General features: G+C 39.9%; 1 protein-coding gene across 3 annotated transcripts in view; it reads left to right on the forward strand.

Moving 5' to 3' along the window:
- The window catches only part of Ppef1 (protein phosphatase with EF-hand domain 1), a 119,168-nt gene that overhangs the window by 83,652 nt on the left and 22,697 nt on the right, over positions 1-12,819 (forward strand). For all 3 annotated transcript variants that reach the window (XM_048440607.3, XM_087902855.1, XM_087902856.1), the window contains 2 exons: positions 9,584-9,750; positions 12,776-12,812. In XM_048440607.3, coding sequence (XP_048296564.2) covers positions 9,584-9,750; positions 12,776-12,812 — 204 coding nt within the window. The remainder of the gene's footprint in view (positions 1-9,583; positions 9,751-12,775; positions 12,813-12,819) is intronic.

A 12,819-nucleotide genomic window follows, 5' to 3' on the forward strand; every position in this document is an offset into this window, starting at 1 on the left:
CCACAGCCTTTCATTTTCTGTGGAAACAAAAGCATAACCTCTCCCCAAAGCAATATATTTTCTGACTTCCATTTTAAAGTTAAGGCATTCCTATAGTATCTAGCCTGGTTTAATTCAGCACTCCCTCTTACAATCCCATGTCTCTCAGCAGCTGTTATCAGGAATCAAAAAACCCAAAGTCAACAAGACATCATATAAGATTCTGATTGTGTATTTTCCAAGTTTATGTGGTTTGTCCTTTTTTTGTTGTGAGGGGCTGCAGGCAGGCCTGCTTTTCATCCTGCCCAGCTCCCGCATGGCTAGCTTAGCCCCAGAAATAATAACACACAAGTTATATTCATTTAAACACTGCCTGGCCCATTATCTCTAGAGAGTTAGTTAATGACTAACTCTCATATCTTGATATTAACCCATTTCTAATAATCTCGTGGTAGCACCACGAGGTAGTGGCTTACCGGAAAAGATTAAGCATGTCTGACCTGGTGGCTGGCTCCATGGCATCTGGCTCATAGCCCTCTTCCCAGCATTTTGTTCTGTTTACTCCGCCTACCTAATTTTCTGTCCTATCAAGGGGCCAAGGCAGTCTCTTTATTGACCAATGAAAATAACACAATAGACAGATAACCCTCCTCCATCATTTCCCCTTTTTCTGTTTAAACAAAAAAGAAAGGCTTTCATTTTAACATAGTAAAATTACACATAACAAAACAGTTATCAAGCAAGAATTACAGTCACAATATTTATAACTAAATCTTTATCATAATAATGGAAAACTATAACTACGACTATCCATTCTTTAACTCCATCAAAGACTCCAGAAGGATATATTACCTAAGTAAACAAGAAGTAAGCAACTTCCAAAACTCTAGAAATGACAGAGACATCTCGCTGCCTGGACAGTCACCCAAAGTTCCTCTGTATCGTTGGGGCATCCATCTTCAGCCTTCAGGCCCATAATATCCAGAGACATTATCATGAAGCAGGAAATTTCAAAGGCAATTCAGTCACTATCTGCTGTGTCCTGCAGAATGTCTCGCAGACTCTTTCATGAATCAGGAACCCCGAAATATCATCTCACCTTTAGGCAAGTTCAGCAGTCCTCTCTCTGCAGGTTCTCTGTGTCCAGTTTATATAACAGTCCAGGCAAGAGCAGTTTCTTGCCCAAATGGCTAACCAACTCCATAAGGAGCCTCTTCGATGCCCATCTTCCTCTTGAAGTAGATTGGTGCTGCCAGGAGCAGACGTGTCTCATTGTCATGAAAAGTCCTAAGTTATTAAAACATTATATGCCATGCTCTGTAGTCTTTGAAAGATATGAATGTCTATCTGAAATATATCTATGCACTTCTAGAAAATCAGACTAACATTACTACAAGCTTTACTATTATCGATGATTATCCATTAACAACCTATATTTTCTAATTATACATTACATTTTTAAAATGAACTACACAATCACAATACATCAGTCAAGATCAGAAATATATATACATATAACAAAATTGACCTTAAAATCCATACCAATGAAATTATTCATATCTATATCATATCCCCCTTTAAATGTAAAAGAACATTTATAAACAATATTTGGGAATATGGACGTAGTTATTTCTCTCCAAACTTCTTCCTGCTGTATAGGGGCGCAGTTAATCAGGTCTTTCATGGTAAAACCTGTCTGGCAGGTTCATCTCAGTCGGCAGTTGAGTGAAGTAATTTTTTGAGGGTGTTCACAGAAACCTTTCAGGAGGGCAAGGTCTATCATACCATATTGGGATAGAAGCAATCAACAGGGTCTCATCCTCTGTGAAAACAAAAGAAGAACCTCCTTTCCAAAGTATCATATCCTTAGATCCAAATTCAGAAGTCAAGGTATTTTCAACATATCTATCTTGGATTAGTTCAGCAGCATTCATAAACAAATATCTTTTAGCAGCTGTTGCTCCTTCCTCAGCTTTCAAACAATTCAAAGAGAGCATAATAGCATACAGTATCAAGATTCTCTGTGTATTTTTCATCTTTATGCAGCTTTATTTTTAACCTCTATTTCTTTTATTTTTACTTTTACTTTTTGACACAGGTTCTCTGTATATCTTTGTCCTGGAATAACTCTGTAGACCAGGCTGTCCTTGAACTCACAGAGATCTGTCTGTCTCTGCTCCCCAGTGCTGGGATTAAAGGTGTGTGCTACCACACCTTGAACTCAGAGATCCTTCTGTCTCTACCTCCCAGGCATTGGGATTAAAGGTGTGTGCTACCACACCTTGAAGTCACAGAGGTCAATCTACCTCTGCCCCTTGAAGTCACAGAGGTCAATATGCCTCTGCCTCCCAGGCATTGGAATTAAAGGTGTGTACCACCACACCCAACTACTCTCTTTCTTCCTTTTTTTACATTAAGAACTTTAACTTTTAGCCTGCATATATATTTTTAACACATTGTAAAATATTTAGAGGTTTTTTTTCTCTTTGAATCTCTCTTTACTGTATATCTCTCTTTTTTCTGACCACATGAGCCTTTAAGGAGAGGACTAAAACTGTGGCTTTGACAGCTAGATCCAGTCCATTTATTAGCTTTCCAGACTCATGGTAGAGGTACCACTGGAGCCTTTTACTGCCACAACACTATGGCGTTTCAAGGTCCCTGACAGCAAGCAAGCTGGAGTATTCTGCTCACAGACTACACTCAGTCGGACTGCCTACCTGAAAGAGTTAGAGATTGCCCTGGCAGGACAGCCCAGAAAGTCGGCATTTTAAAACAGTACAGCTTTTTTCCTGCTACTGCTGAAAACCGAAAAGCATGTGTTCACCTTTCCATCAACACCGTTTAAGTGCTTCGTGGCAGGACCTCTTAAAAGAGCTGCAGGGTTTTGCAGCTAAAGCTGAGTCAGGAAGCCTTTCTTAGATGAGAGTCTTGCTTGCCTCTAGCAGGCAGCGCAGATCCAAGAAATTGCTGCTACCAAGAAAACATGCTTTACTCTATTCTTTCCCAAGCTTTCTCAGGCTTTCTGTAGATTCATTTATCCACGTTGGGCGCCATCTGTTGTGAGGGGCTGCGGGCAGGCCTGCTTTTCATCCTGCCCAGCTCCCGCATGGCTAGCTTAGCCCCAGAAATAATAACACACAAGTTATATTCATCTAAACACTGCCTGGCCCATTATTTCTAGAGAGTTAGTTACTGACTAACTCTCATATCTTGATATTAACCCATTTCTAATAATCTCGTGGTAGCACCACGAGGTAGTGGCTTACCGGAAAAGATTCAGCATGTCTGACCTGGTGACTGGCTCCATGGCATCTGGCTCATAGCCCTCTTCCCAGCATTTTGTTCTGTTTACTCCGCCTACCTAATTTTCTGTCCTATCAAGGGGCCAAGGCAGTCTCTTTATTGACCAATGAAAATAACACAATAGACAGATAACCCTCCTCCATCATTTTTTATATTATTTTATTCTGTCTTTAAGTACTTTTTCTTATTATTTATAAACCATTTATGTTTTTCTATAACTGTCTATACCCATTTTCTTTTCTTTTTAAGCCTACACACTTTTTTAAAAAACACACTGTAAACTGTTTAGAGTGTTTTTTCCCCACCTGGCTCTATCTTTACTGAGCACCTGCAATGTACTCTGATTGTATGAGACAAATTCTGAACTGTCATGCTAGCTGCCACACAGCTCAGCTTAGCACATGGTTCTGGCACATGGCACTGCTGGCTGGTTCAACCACACAGGCAGTGGCTGATAGCTGCAGCTCTGTATGTCAAGCCTACCCAAGAGAACTTGGTCACCAGGAAGCCTCATTTGGCTTTGTCTCCCAAACTTTTTTTTTTTTTTTTTTTACTTTTCTTAGGCCTTATGTGGATATATGTGGCCAGATGTTGGTTACCATGTGTAATGAGTCTTTCTCAGTACTGCCTGCCAGCTCCCAAGTAACCACATGGAGACTTCCTATTAATTATGAAAGTTCTATCTTTGTTTAATCTTGTTTCTAACTAGCTCATATAACTTAAGTTAATCCATTTGTATTAATCTATGTGCTGCCACGTGGCTCATGGCTTTTACCTCTCCTCCTACATATTCTTCTTCCTCTACATCTGGCTCTGCCTTTTTGTCTTTTTCTGAATCCCCAGAAGTCCTGCCTAGCCTCTTTTCCTACCTAACTACTGGCCATTCAGATCTTTATTAAACCAATCACAAGACATTTCGTCAAAAATATATCTTCACAGTGTGCAAAAAGATTATTCCACAACAGTATTCTTTCCTCTTAGTCTTTCCCTGACTTGAAGACATTTTAATTGTTATTTTTGTAACTTGGTTAGAGTATTTTGTTGAGTGTTTTCCTACAAACCTATGAGGGCTATCTCTCTGAGTGCAAGCTCATTGAATACAATGGCTTTGTATTATCAACTTGGTTGTTCCTTATACCTAAAACTATGCTTGGTATACATGTATACATGCTCATTGCTTTTGTGGTACTAAACTACTACATATTTTTTCTACCCTGAAGAACCTTTGAGCCCTCACATATCTGTAAATATTTTTCTGCTATCCTTAGATATTAATGATGTCTTTGTTGATATAGAATTCTTGACTCATAGTCCCTTTTTCTCTTTAATTTGTAGATTTTATTCTAACATCTTCTGCCTTCCTCTATGTCACATGGTCAGTGAATAATATCAGGCTTATTCTTCCCCTTTTGTTATTTATTTTTTTTGTTGGCATCTTCTAAGGCCTTTAACAAGTAATAGTTTCTTCCTTATTATATCTAAGAGTAATGAGCTCTTTCAAACATTAAATTTTCTTTTAATGTTAAGAAAACATGAAATTTTCTTTTAAAAAATTATTTTTAATTTGTTTGTTTGTGTGTCTGCACACATCTGTGCATGCACATGAATATGGATACATATAAAGGCCAGAAGGAGGCATTGGATTCTCTTCCTCTGGAGTTCCAGGTGGTTTGAAATGCTCAATGTGGGTGCTGAATCCTCTGCAAAAGCAACAATCTTTCTTAACCACTGAGCCATCACTCTAGTTTTAAGTCATAGAAAATTTCTTTTAGCATTATTTTAATTACTTATTCTCCATCTGTTCTCTTCCAATATGGAATGCCTATTATTAGTATATTAGTTCTTGGTTTTTCAGCTCTTTCTCCTTCCCTACCTCCCCTTTTTTTTCTGTATTCTTATTTTTCTTCATTCCTTTGTTCTTTTTCCTTTTGTTTCTTTTTATTCTTTTGAGGGCCTTATGTTTCTTAGGCAGGCCTTGATCTCAGTATGTAGTCAAGGATGACCTTGAATTCCTGTTACTCCCGCCTCTTTCTCACACCCAAATGCTGAGATTCTAGGCATACATCACCATGCATGGCTTCTATTTATTCTTTATGAATTCTGCCATTTTTACTTTTTAAAAATCTATTTGCTCTTTCAAGTCAGTAATATTTTTCAACTCCTCTTTAGTTATCTCTAATCCATTAATTTTTTAAATTTAAATATCTTATTTTAATCTCACAAATTTTAAGATTTATTTACATTCTCTCTCTCTCTTTCTCTCTCTCTCTCTCTCTCTCTCTCTCTGTGTGTGTGTGTGTGTGTGTGTGTGTGTGTGTGTGTGTTTATGTAGTCGAAATCAGGTGCCCTTGGAGGCCAGAGACATCATATCCCCTGCAGCTGGAGTTGCAAGTGAGCCACTGGATGTAGTGCTGGAACAAGAATTTGGGTCCTCTGTTAGAACAGTACTTCTTACTTGAATTTTTATTGAAGATATTCTTTTTCATGCACTATATTCTGATCATAGTTTCCCCTCCTTCATTTCCTTGATTCCCCCCACCTCCTCATCCATCCAACTCTATGCCTTCTTTCTCTCTCTCCTTAGAAAACAAACAGGCAGAAAGAAAAAGGACTAGAATATGAAAAAAAGAAAAAGCATGAGAAACACATACACATCACACACGCCAATATATATGTACACACACACACACACATACACACACACACATATATATATATATATATATATATATATGCACAGCATTGGAAACCATACTATGCAAAGGAAAAAAAATAAGGTAAGATAAAAGTTGCCCCCCTCCCCGAAAGTATTATGAGGCAAAAAAGATATCTACAAACCCACCATTGAGTTTGCTTTGTGTTGGCCATCTACTGCTGGGCCCAGGGCCTATATTTAAGTGTGGTTTCTATACCCCATGAGACTTTATTCGAGAAAACTGGTTTTTCCTTTGTAAGAGGTTGCCCACTGGGAATAGCTTCTTGGTTAGGGATGGGAGCTCATGACCTCTTCCCCATTTCATTGCCAGAATACTGTCTGGCTTGTACCTGTGCATGCTGCCACAGTCTCTGCGAGTTCATATGTACATTAGTCCTGTTATATCTAGAAGGCCTTGTTTCTTTTGGTGTCCTCCATCCTCTCTGACTCAGAATCTATTTTTGCCTCCTCTTCTGCAAAGTTCCTGAGCGCTGAGGGAAGGGCTTTGATTAAGTCATCCCATTTAGCACAGAATATTTCAAGGTCTCATTCCGTATGTTGTCCAGTTTTGGGTTGGTCCCTGTATTAGGCAGTACTTGTTCTTAACTGTTGAGCCATTTCTGCAGCCTTTTCCATCAATTTTGAAACCTTTTATGCTTCATACGTGTCTTACAATTTTCTTCTGAAATAAAGTTTCTCTTTGTTTTGACTTTTGTTACTTGAAAGCAGTTCCCACTCTTTTCCTAGTAAGATCCAACATTCCCTAAAGTGCAACCAGGACTGCCCTCTTCCTGTGAGGCAGTCATTCTTTGTCATAGGTTCCTTCTTTCCTTCAGGCTCAGTCCTTCCACGTGCTTGCCTCAGAACTCTCTGTTGCTGTCCCCTAACCTCTTCCAGAGATGCTACATCTCAGTAGAGTCTCAGTCCTCCCAGCTATTTATTCTAACCAGCTGAAGGCTGGGGAAAGGACGAATATCAGAGGTACCGAATCCTTCTCTCTCTGTAAGTTTTGATGAGTGTAGCTTATATTTTTGTAACAGTTTACACTATCTGAGCCCCACTAAGAAAATATTCTACACCCCTGCCACCACCCATCAACACCTGAGGCAGGTGAAGAGCTGACCCTGACGTCATAAGAGCAGAACTGTCCCTGCTCTTCACCAGCTGCAGCACCTGGGAGCGTGGCCCGGATGCCTCACCTGGACTACATTGTAGAGCTGGCCCTGAAGGTGTAGGTGTGAGAGAACCGCCCCTGAGGATGTGAAAGCTGGAGAACTGGCCACACCCCTTGCTCATCACTGCAGAGGGTGAAGTAGCCAGGGCAATGCTGGAGAGCCCACCCTGGTGGTAACGGGGTGGGGGGGCGGGGGGAGCTGACCAACCCTGCAACTGCCCAGGCCCAGAACCAAGGAATTGTGTTGGCCCTGCCCCAATATCCACTCCATTTGTGATCTGCTGGAATATGAGGTGGAGGGGGTCATTCCTGTGAACCTAGGGCTGCAGGACCTCCACAACACAGACAAGCAATGGATGTCCAGGAAGAGTCCCAGTGAGGGCCCAGTGTTGATGGTGTAGTAGAGACCAAGGGACTTGAACCAGACCAGTGAGGTTTTTTTTTTTTTTGTGATGAATGCTTACATGTAAAAATGTATGGATAAAGGGTTTACTGCATGGCTCACTGTGTCACACTGCAGCTTCTATGACAAGATTTTCTTTTCCTCCTTTTATTCCCTTTTTTTCTCTTAAACTTTATTTTGTCTTATTCTGCGGGGCAGGGGTGGGGAGGGAGATGGGGGAACCAGGAGGCATGATGTGAAAGACACAAAGAATAAATAAAAAGAAAGTTTAAAAATAAAATATTAAATAATGCACTCTTAAAATTAGAAATAGCATGGAGATCATAATTAATGACTCTCTTTATTTGTGTTTATGATTTGCATGGAATTGTTTGTACATATAATGTTTAGTTCCTAAATATTATTGCATGGTAATTAAAGAGGGGTTTCATTTCCATTTTTCAGATGAAGGAAAGGTTAAATGGCTTTCTCAAAGATACCTGTGTTATACATTAAACTGGACTGTGATATTAATCATCTTATATGATATGCCACTTCATACCTCCCCCACTTACCTCCAGAGAACATTATACTGTGAAGATAATTTTTGGAATCCCCTAAGTCATGTATTTTAACCTGTATTGTTTTAAATTACTTATTATAATACGATGTATGATTTAAAATGCCCATAAATGGTAGAATGTTGAAATGAAGTAATACGATTTTCTTACCTAGTTTGAAATCTAACAAAAGAATAATTTGAAAATAGTTTGAAACATTAAAATAATTATAATATGTGTATTCTTTCCCAAAGATAACATTTCTGAGGAAAGTGTATATTTGACATGACTCTCCTCTTTGTAATACATTTCAAAACATTTGACTGTATCTTGCTGTGCAGTAGGAATGCACTTGGCTGTTTCCTTATCAAGTATGGCACTGAGAAAATGTAACCATGTCATATTATGCATGTTTTGTTTGAGAGTTTTGCAGTGAGGAGCTGAACAAGCTAGTAGCTATTTTAAAACTAGTGCTTGCCTGGCTCTCAGTTTCTTTTCATACTAATACTGTTCTTATAAGTACAATCTTAACAATAAAGAAACAAATAAAAATAGTATCTCCTATTCAGGAGTGATACTCAAATGGGCTGATTTCTGATATGGCCTGATCATAAACCAATCAATCAGAACAGAACACATACTGAGTAGAGGCACCAGGAATGGTTATATCTGCCCACTGTTATTCAGTCCTAGTCATAGCTAACAAAATAGTCCCCTTGCCTGAGTTCTTTTGTTTTGTTTGGTTTTGGTTTTGATTTTGTGTTTTTTCTGAGGCAGGGTTTCTCTGTGTAACAGTTCTGACTGTCCTAGAACTCCCTTTGTAGACCAGGCTGACTCCAAACTCACAGAACTCTGCTTGTTTCTGCCTCCTGAGTGCTGAGATCAAAGGTGTACAGCACCACTGCCCAGCTTGCCTGAATTCTGACATGTCCATTATCACAGGTGATTTGGCAAGTGATATATTGTCATCTCCACTTTGCAAATTGAGATAATTACAACCCAGAGAATTTTAATGTAGGGCCCTTTGAATGAAAGTGCTCCAACTGTTTGTTAACTTAGTGTTTTTCTCTGGGTAGAAGTTTCCCTCTTTTCAGAGAAAAAAGGGTAGGATAAGACTTTTTTGGTAGATACATTATGTGTTTTCTTTTTCATTGGATTTTTTCATACTGTATACTCTTCTCACAGTTTCCCTTCCCCCACGAGGGTCTCTGCTTTTGATTGGACAAATCCTAGCTCCTTCCAGAGAAAACTCATGTGATGGGTCGAATAAGCAGTCCCCATCCTCCCTGAAATCTTGTTGCAAGGTTACTCTTTGGTTCCAGTGCCTTGCTGATATATGCCCTGGATGAAGCTCTAGCCAGTGAGCGGATTCTTCCCAGTGGAAGAAATGACTGGGCTTCTTTTCTGTTTCCGCAGGAACAAACACATAGTCCTACTTTTAAAAGAACATTCTTTTAACTCCTTGTTCTCTCCCCTCTCCTTCCCAGAATGGCCTGCCTTCAGAGAACAATCCGTATGTTTTTAATGGTGACTTTGTAGATCGAGGGAACAATTCCATGGAGATCCTCATGATCCTGCTCGTTAGTTTTCTCGTCTACCCCACTGACCTGCACCTGAATAGGGGGAACCATGAAGACTTCATGATGAACCTAAGGTAACACTGGCTTTAGACTTCGTCTTTTATTCTCCCTCTGGAACTGCTGCTCTGTTTAGTTTCCCAGATGATATGTGTAAAGTTAGCTGTATAGAAGGAGAGAAAAGATGAATCGCAAGGAAAGTCTGCAAGTTCTCACCCTCGTTCACCAAACCCCGTCTTCCAGCTAAGTGGCAGCTGCTTTGAAGCCCTTCTTCCAGTCATGTTTTTCCTTCTTTCCTATGTCTTTTTTCTGTCATACTTCCCCTTCACAGTCCAAACTGCATGCTGGGTAGGCATACTAGGTCAGGTTTGTAGGTCTGGTAGGTTGTATGAGCAGACTTAGACGGAAGTTTCTGTTGCTTCTTTTGGCTTGCTTCAAATTCAGTCTCAGAAGCTAGCACAGTGTTTTACATTGCTGCATGCATTTTGTGTGTGTGTGTGTGTGTGTGTGTGTGTGTGTGTGTCCTGGTAATTGCTTCTGGCATAGCTGCTCATAAACATTTTTGAGAATAGCTGTAACATAGCATTTGGACTATCTGACTCACTGGAGATTTGAGGGATAAAGACTGCTTAAATGGTTTGTGAATTCTGTCTGAAAGGCACAGTAGGTAATAAATGTTTCCTTCTTTCTTTTTCTTTCCTTTTTATGGCAAACAGAAATCAACTTGTTCTAGAACAACGGAGGCTAGGAAATGCCTTCCGCTTTGGGTCCTAGGCTTTTGGGCGCTGTGATCAAAGCTCAGCAAATCCCCTTTGTCTTCTGGGTAGTTTCAACACTTGACTCAAGCACAGAGTTTCAGCTCTAATTCTCGAGGTGCAGTTTGCAAATGCAAAATCTGTAAAGAACAAGAACCCAGAGGTATTATAGGAAGCCTACTCCTGAGTGCTATAAAAAGGAAGGCTGAGCAAATCTGGGGAGCAAGTCAGTAAACAGGGCTCTCCCATGTCCAGGTTGAGGTCCCTTCATGATGTATTATGACTGGGACATGGAAACTGAAATAAACCCTTTCCTCTCCAAGTTGCCTTTGATTGTGGTGTTTTGTTACAGCAATAGAGACCCAAATAGGATTGGGCCTGGTAGGATCGGAGATGTAAAAGATGACTGAGTGTTGTGAAGGCATGTGAGCATGTATCTAAGTATAAGAGAGTATCATTGAAGAATACTGCACCTGTTTTAAAAAGAAGGGCAATTTGGAGGAGGGCCAAGAATGGCTCCAGGGAGCTTAATTAGAAAGTAGTTGAAGAAATGGTAGCATGCTACCTAGACTAGCATTATAGCAATGGCGATGGCCAAAATAGACCTCGACTTGAGGCAATAGCAGTTAAGCACCAATAACTTGATAGGGAGGCCTTAACTGAGGAATTAATCAAGGATGAGCAGGCTTGGGTTTAAGGGTATAACAGCATCATTCTGAATGGGAATGGATTTAGTCTGAGGTAGGTTTATTTGATGTATTGTTGAGTATGGGTCCAGAGATAAAAACGAAGCCTAACCTGGAGTGTCACGCTATGAACTGATACTAGATAACAATTGAAAGCCGAGCTAGCTAGGGGTGAGAGCACTAAGGAAGAAATTGAAGGTAATGGATGGCCTAGGACAGAATATGGAAAACTCTTAACAATAAAGGTTATGTGGAAGAAGTTAACCTGTGAGGTCATTTCAGAATACCCTAAAAGTTTACTCTCTCAAAATGAAAGGGAGGAAGTTTTCTAGAAGCATAGTACAGACAATGGTATTTAGTGTTTCAAAAAGGGCCAGAAAGGTAAGGATGCTGTCTTAGTTACGTCTCTATTGCTATGACTAGAAACAATGACCAAGACAACTTATAAAGGAAGCTATTTAACTGGGGCTTGTTTATAGTTTCAGAGGGTGAGTCCATGATTATCATGGTGGGAAGCATGGTGGCAGGCTGGTAGGCATGGTGCTGAGTAGAAGCTGAAAGCATGCAGAGCTTACATATTATTCACAAGCAGCAGCAGAGAGAGAGATGGAGAGGGAGAGGGAGAGATACAGACAGACAGACACAAAGATAGACAGATACAGAAGAAGAGAGATAGAAACAGAGACAGGCAGACACACACAGAGAGAAAAACAGATACATACGTGCACACACACACACACAGAGACAGAGACAGAGAGACAAGGAGATAGAAAGGGAGAGAGAGAAAGAAGAGAAGAGGCCTGGCTTGATATACTTTCTCTAACAAGGCCACACCTCCTAATCCTTCCTAAACAGTCTACCAACTGGGAACCAAACATTACATCTATGAGAATGCTTATGGTGGGCATTCTCATTCAAGCCACCACAGATGGCAGGATGGCAGGATGGTCTAACAATGTGATGCCTCTGGTACACATTGTACCAGAGTACAGGGAGGGAATTCATCTTGAAAAACACAGTGTTATACTGGAGAGACCTGACATGATGTGGTTTGTATGGAAATGAATAGTGAGTGCGCTTTGTTCTTCTTTTACCTGTTGGGCATGAAGAGTACACATTATTATTTGGGTGTGGTGTTGCATATTTTTAATCCCAGCATTAAAGAGATAAGGCTACCTGAAAAGGGTACACAATATTATCCTAAAGCAAGAAAAAAATAATTGAAAACTCTCCCTTAGCTTTTCTTAACGAGGCATTAAAATTCCTGATACTTTCTATTAAACCCCTTAGTACCATTCATTCACATGATCCATGTCATAGCAATGTTTTTTAAATGAAAATTCTTCTCCATACAGCTTTCTCTAAATGTCATTGCACACCTCTCAAAATACTTGTAGCCTTTACATAGCCACGGTACGCATGTGTTAAGTAGTCTTGCATTGTTCCACAAGTATCTATTTTCTTCCCTGGTTATACTCTAGGTTTCTTGAGAATAGAAGTTGTGCTATTGATTGCTTTTGTTCTTTCTCACAATGCTCCAGAGAGACTCTGCTAAGTACCACTGAAGTCTGTAGCTTCTTGAATTCCTGCTATTTGGTAATAGTGAGACATCAATGGCTCTCCTTTTAGCAATAATTAATAGTTTAAAATATGTTTTTCAGGTATGGCTTCACAAGAGAAATTTTACATAAGTACAAGGTAAGAC

The sequence above is a fragment of the Myodes glareolus genome, chromosome X (assembly GCF_982192425.1).
Source record: "Myodes glareolus chromosome X, mMyoGla1.1, whole genome shotgun sequence".
In the NCBI taxonomy this organism is placed as follows: Eukaryota; Metazoa; Chordata; class Mammalia; order Rodentia; family Cricetidae; genus Myodes; species Myodes glareolus.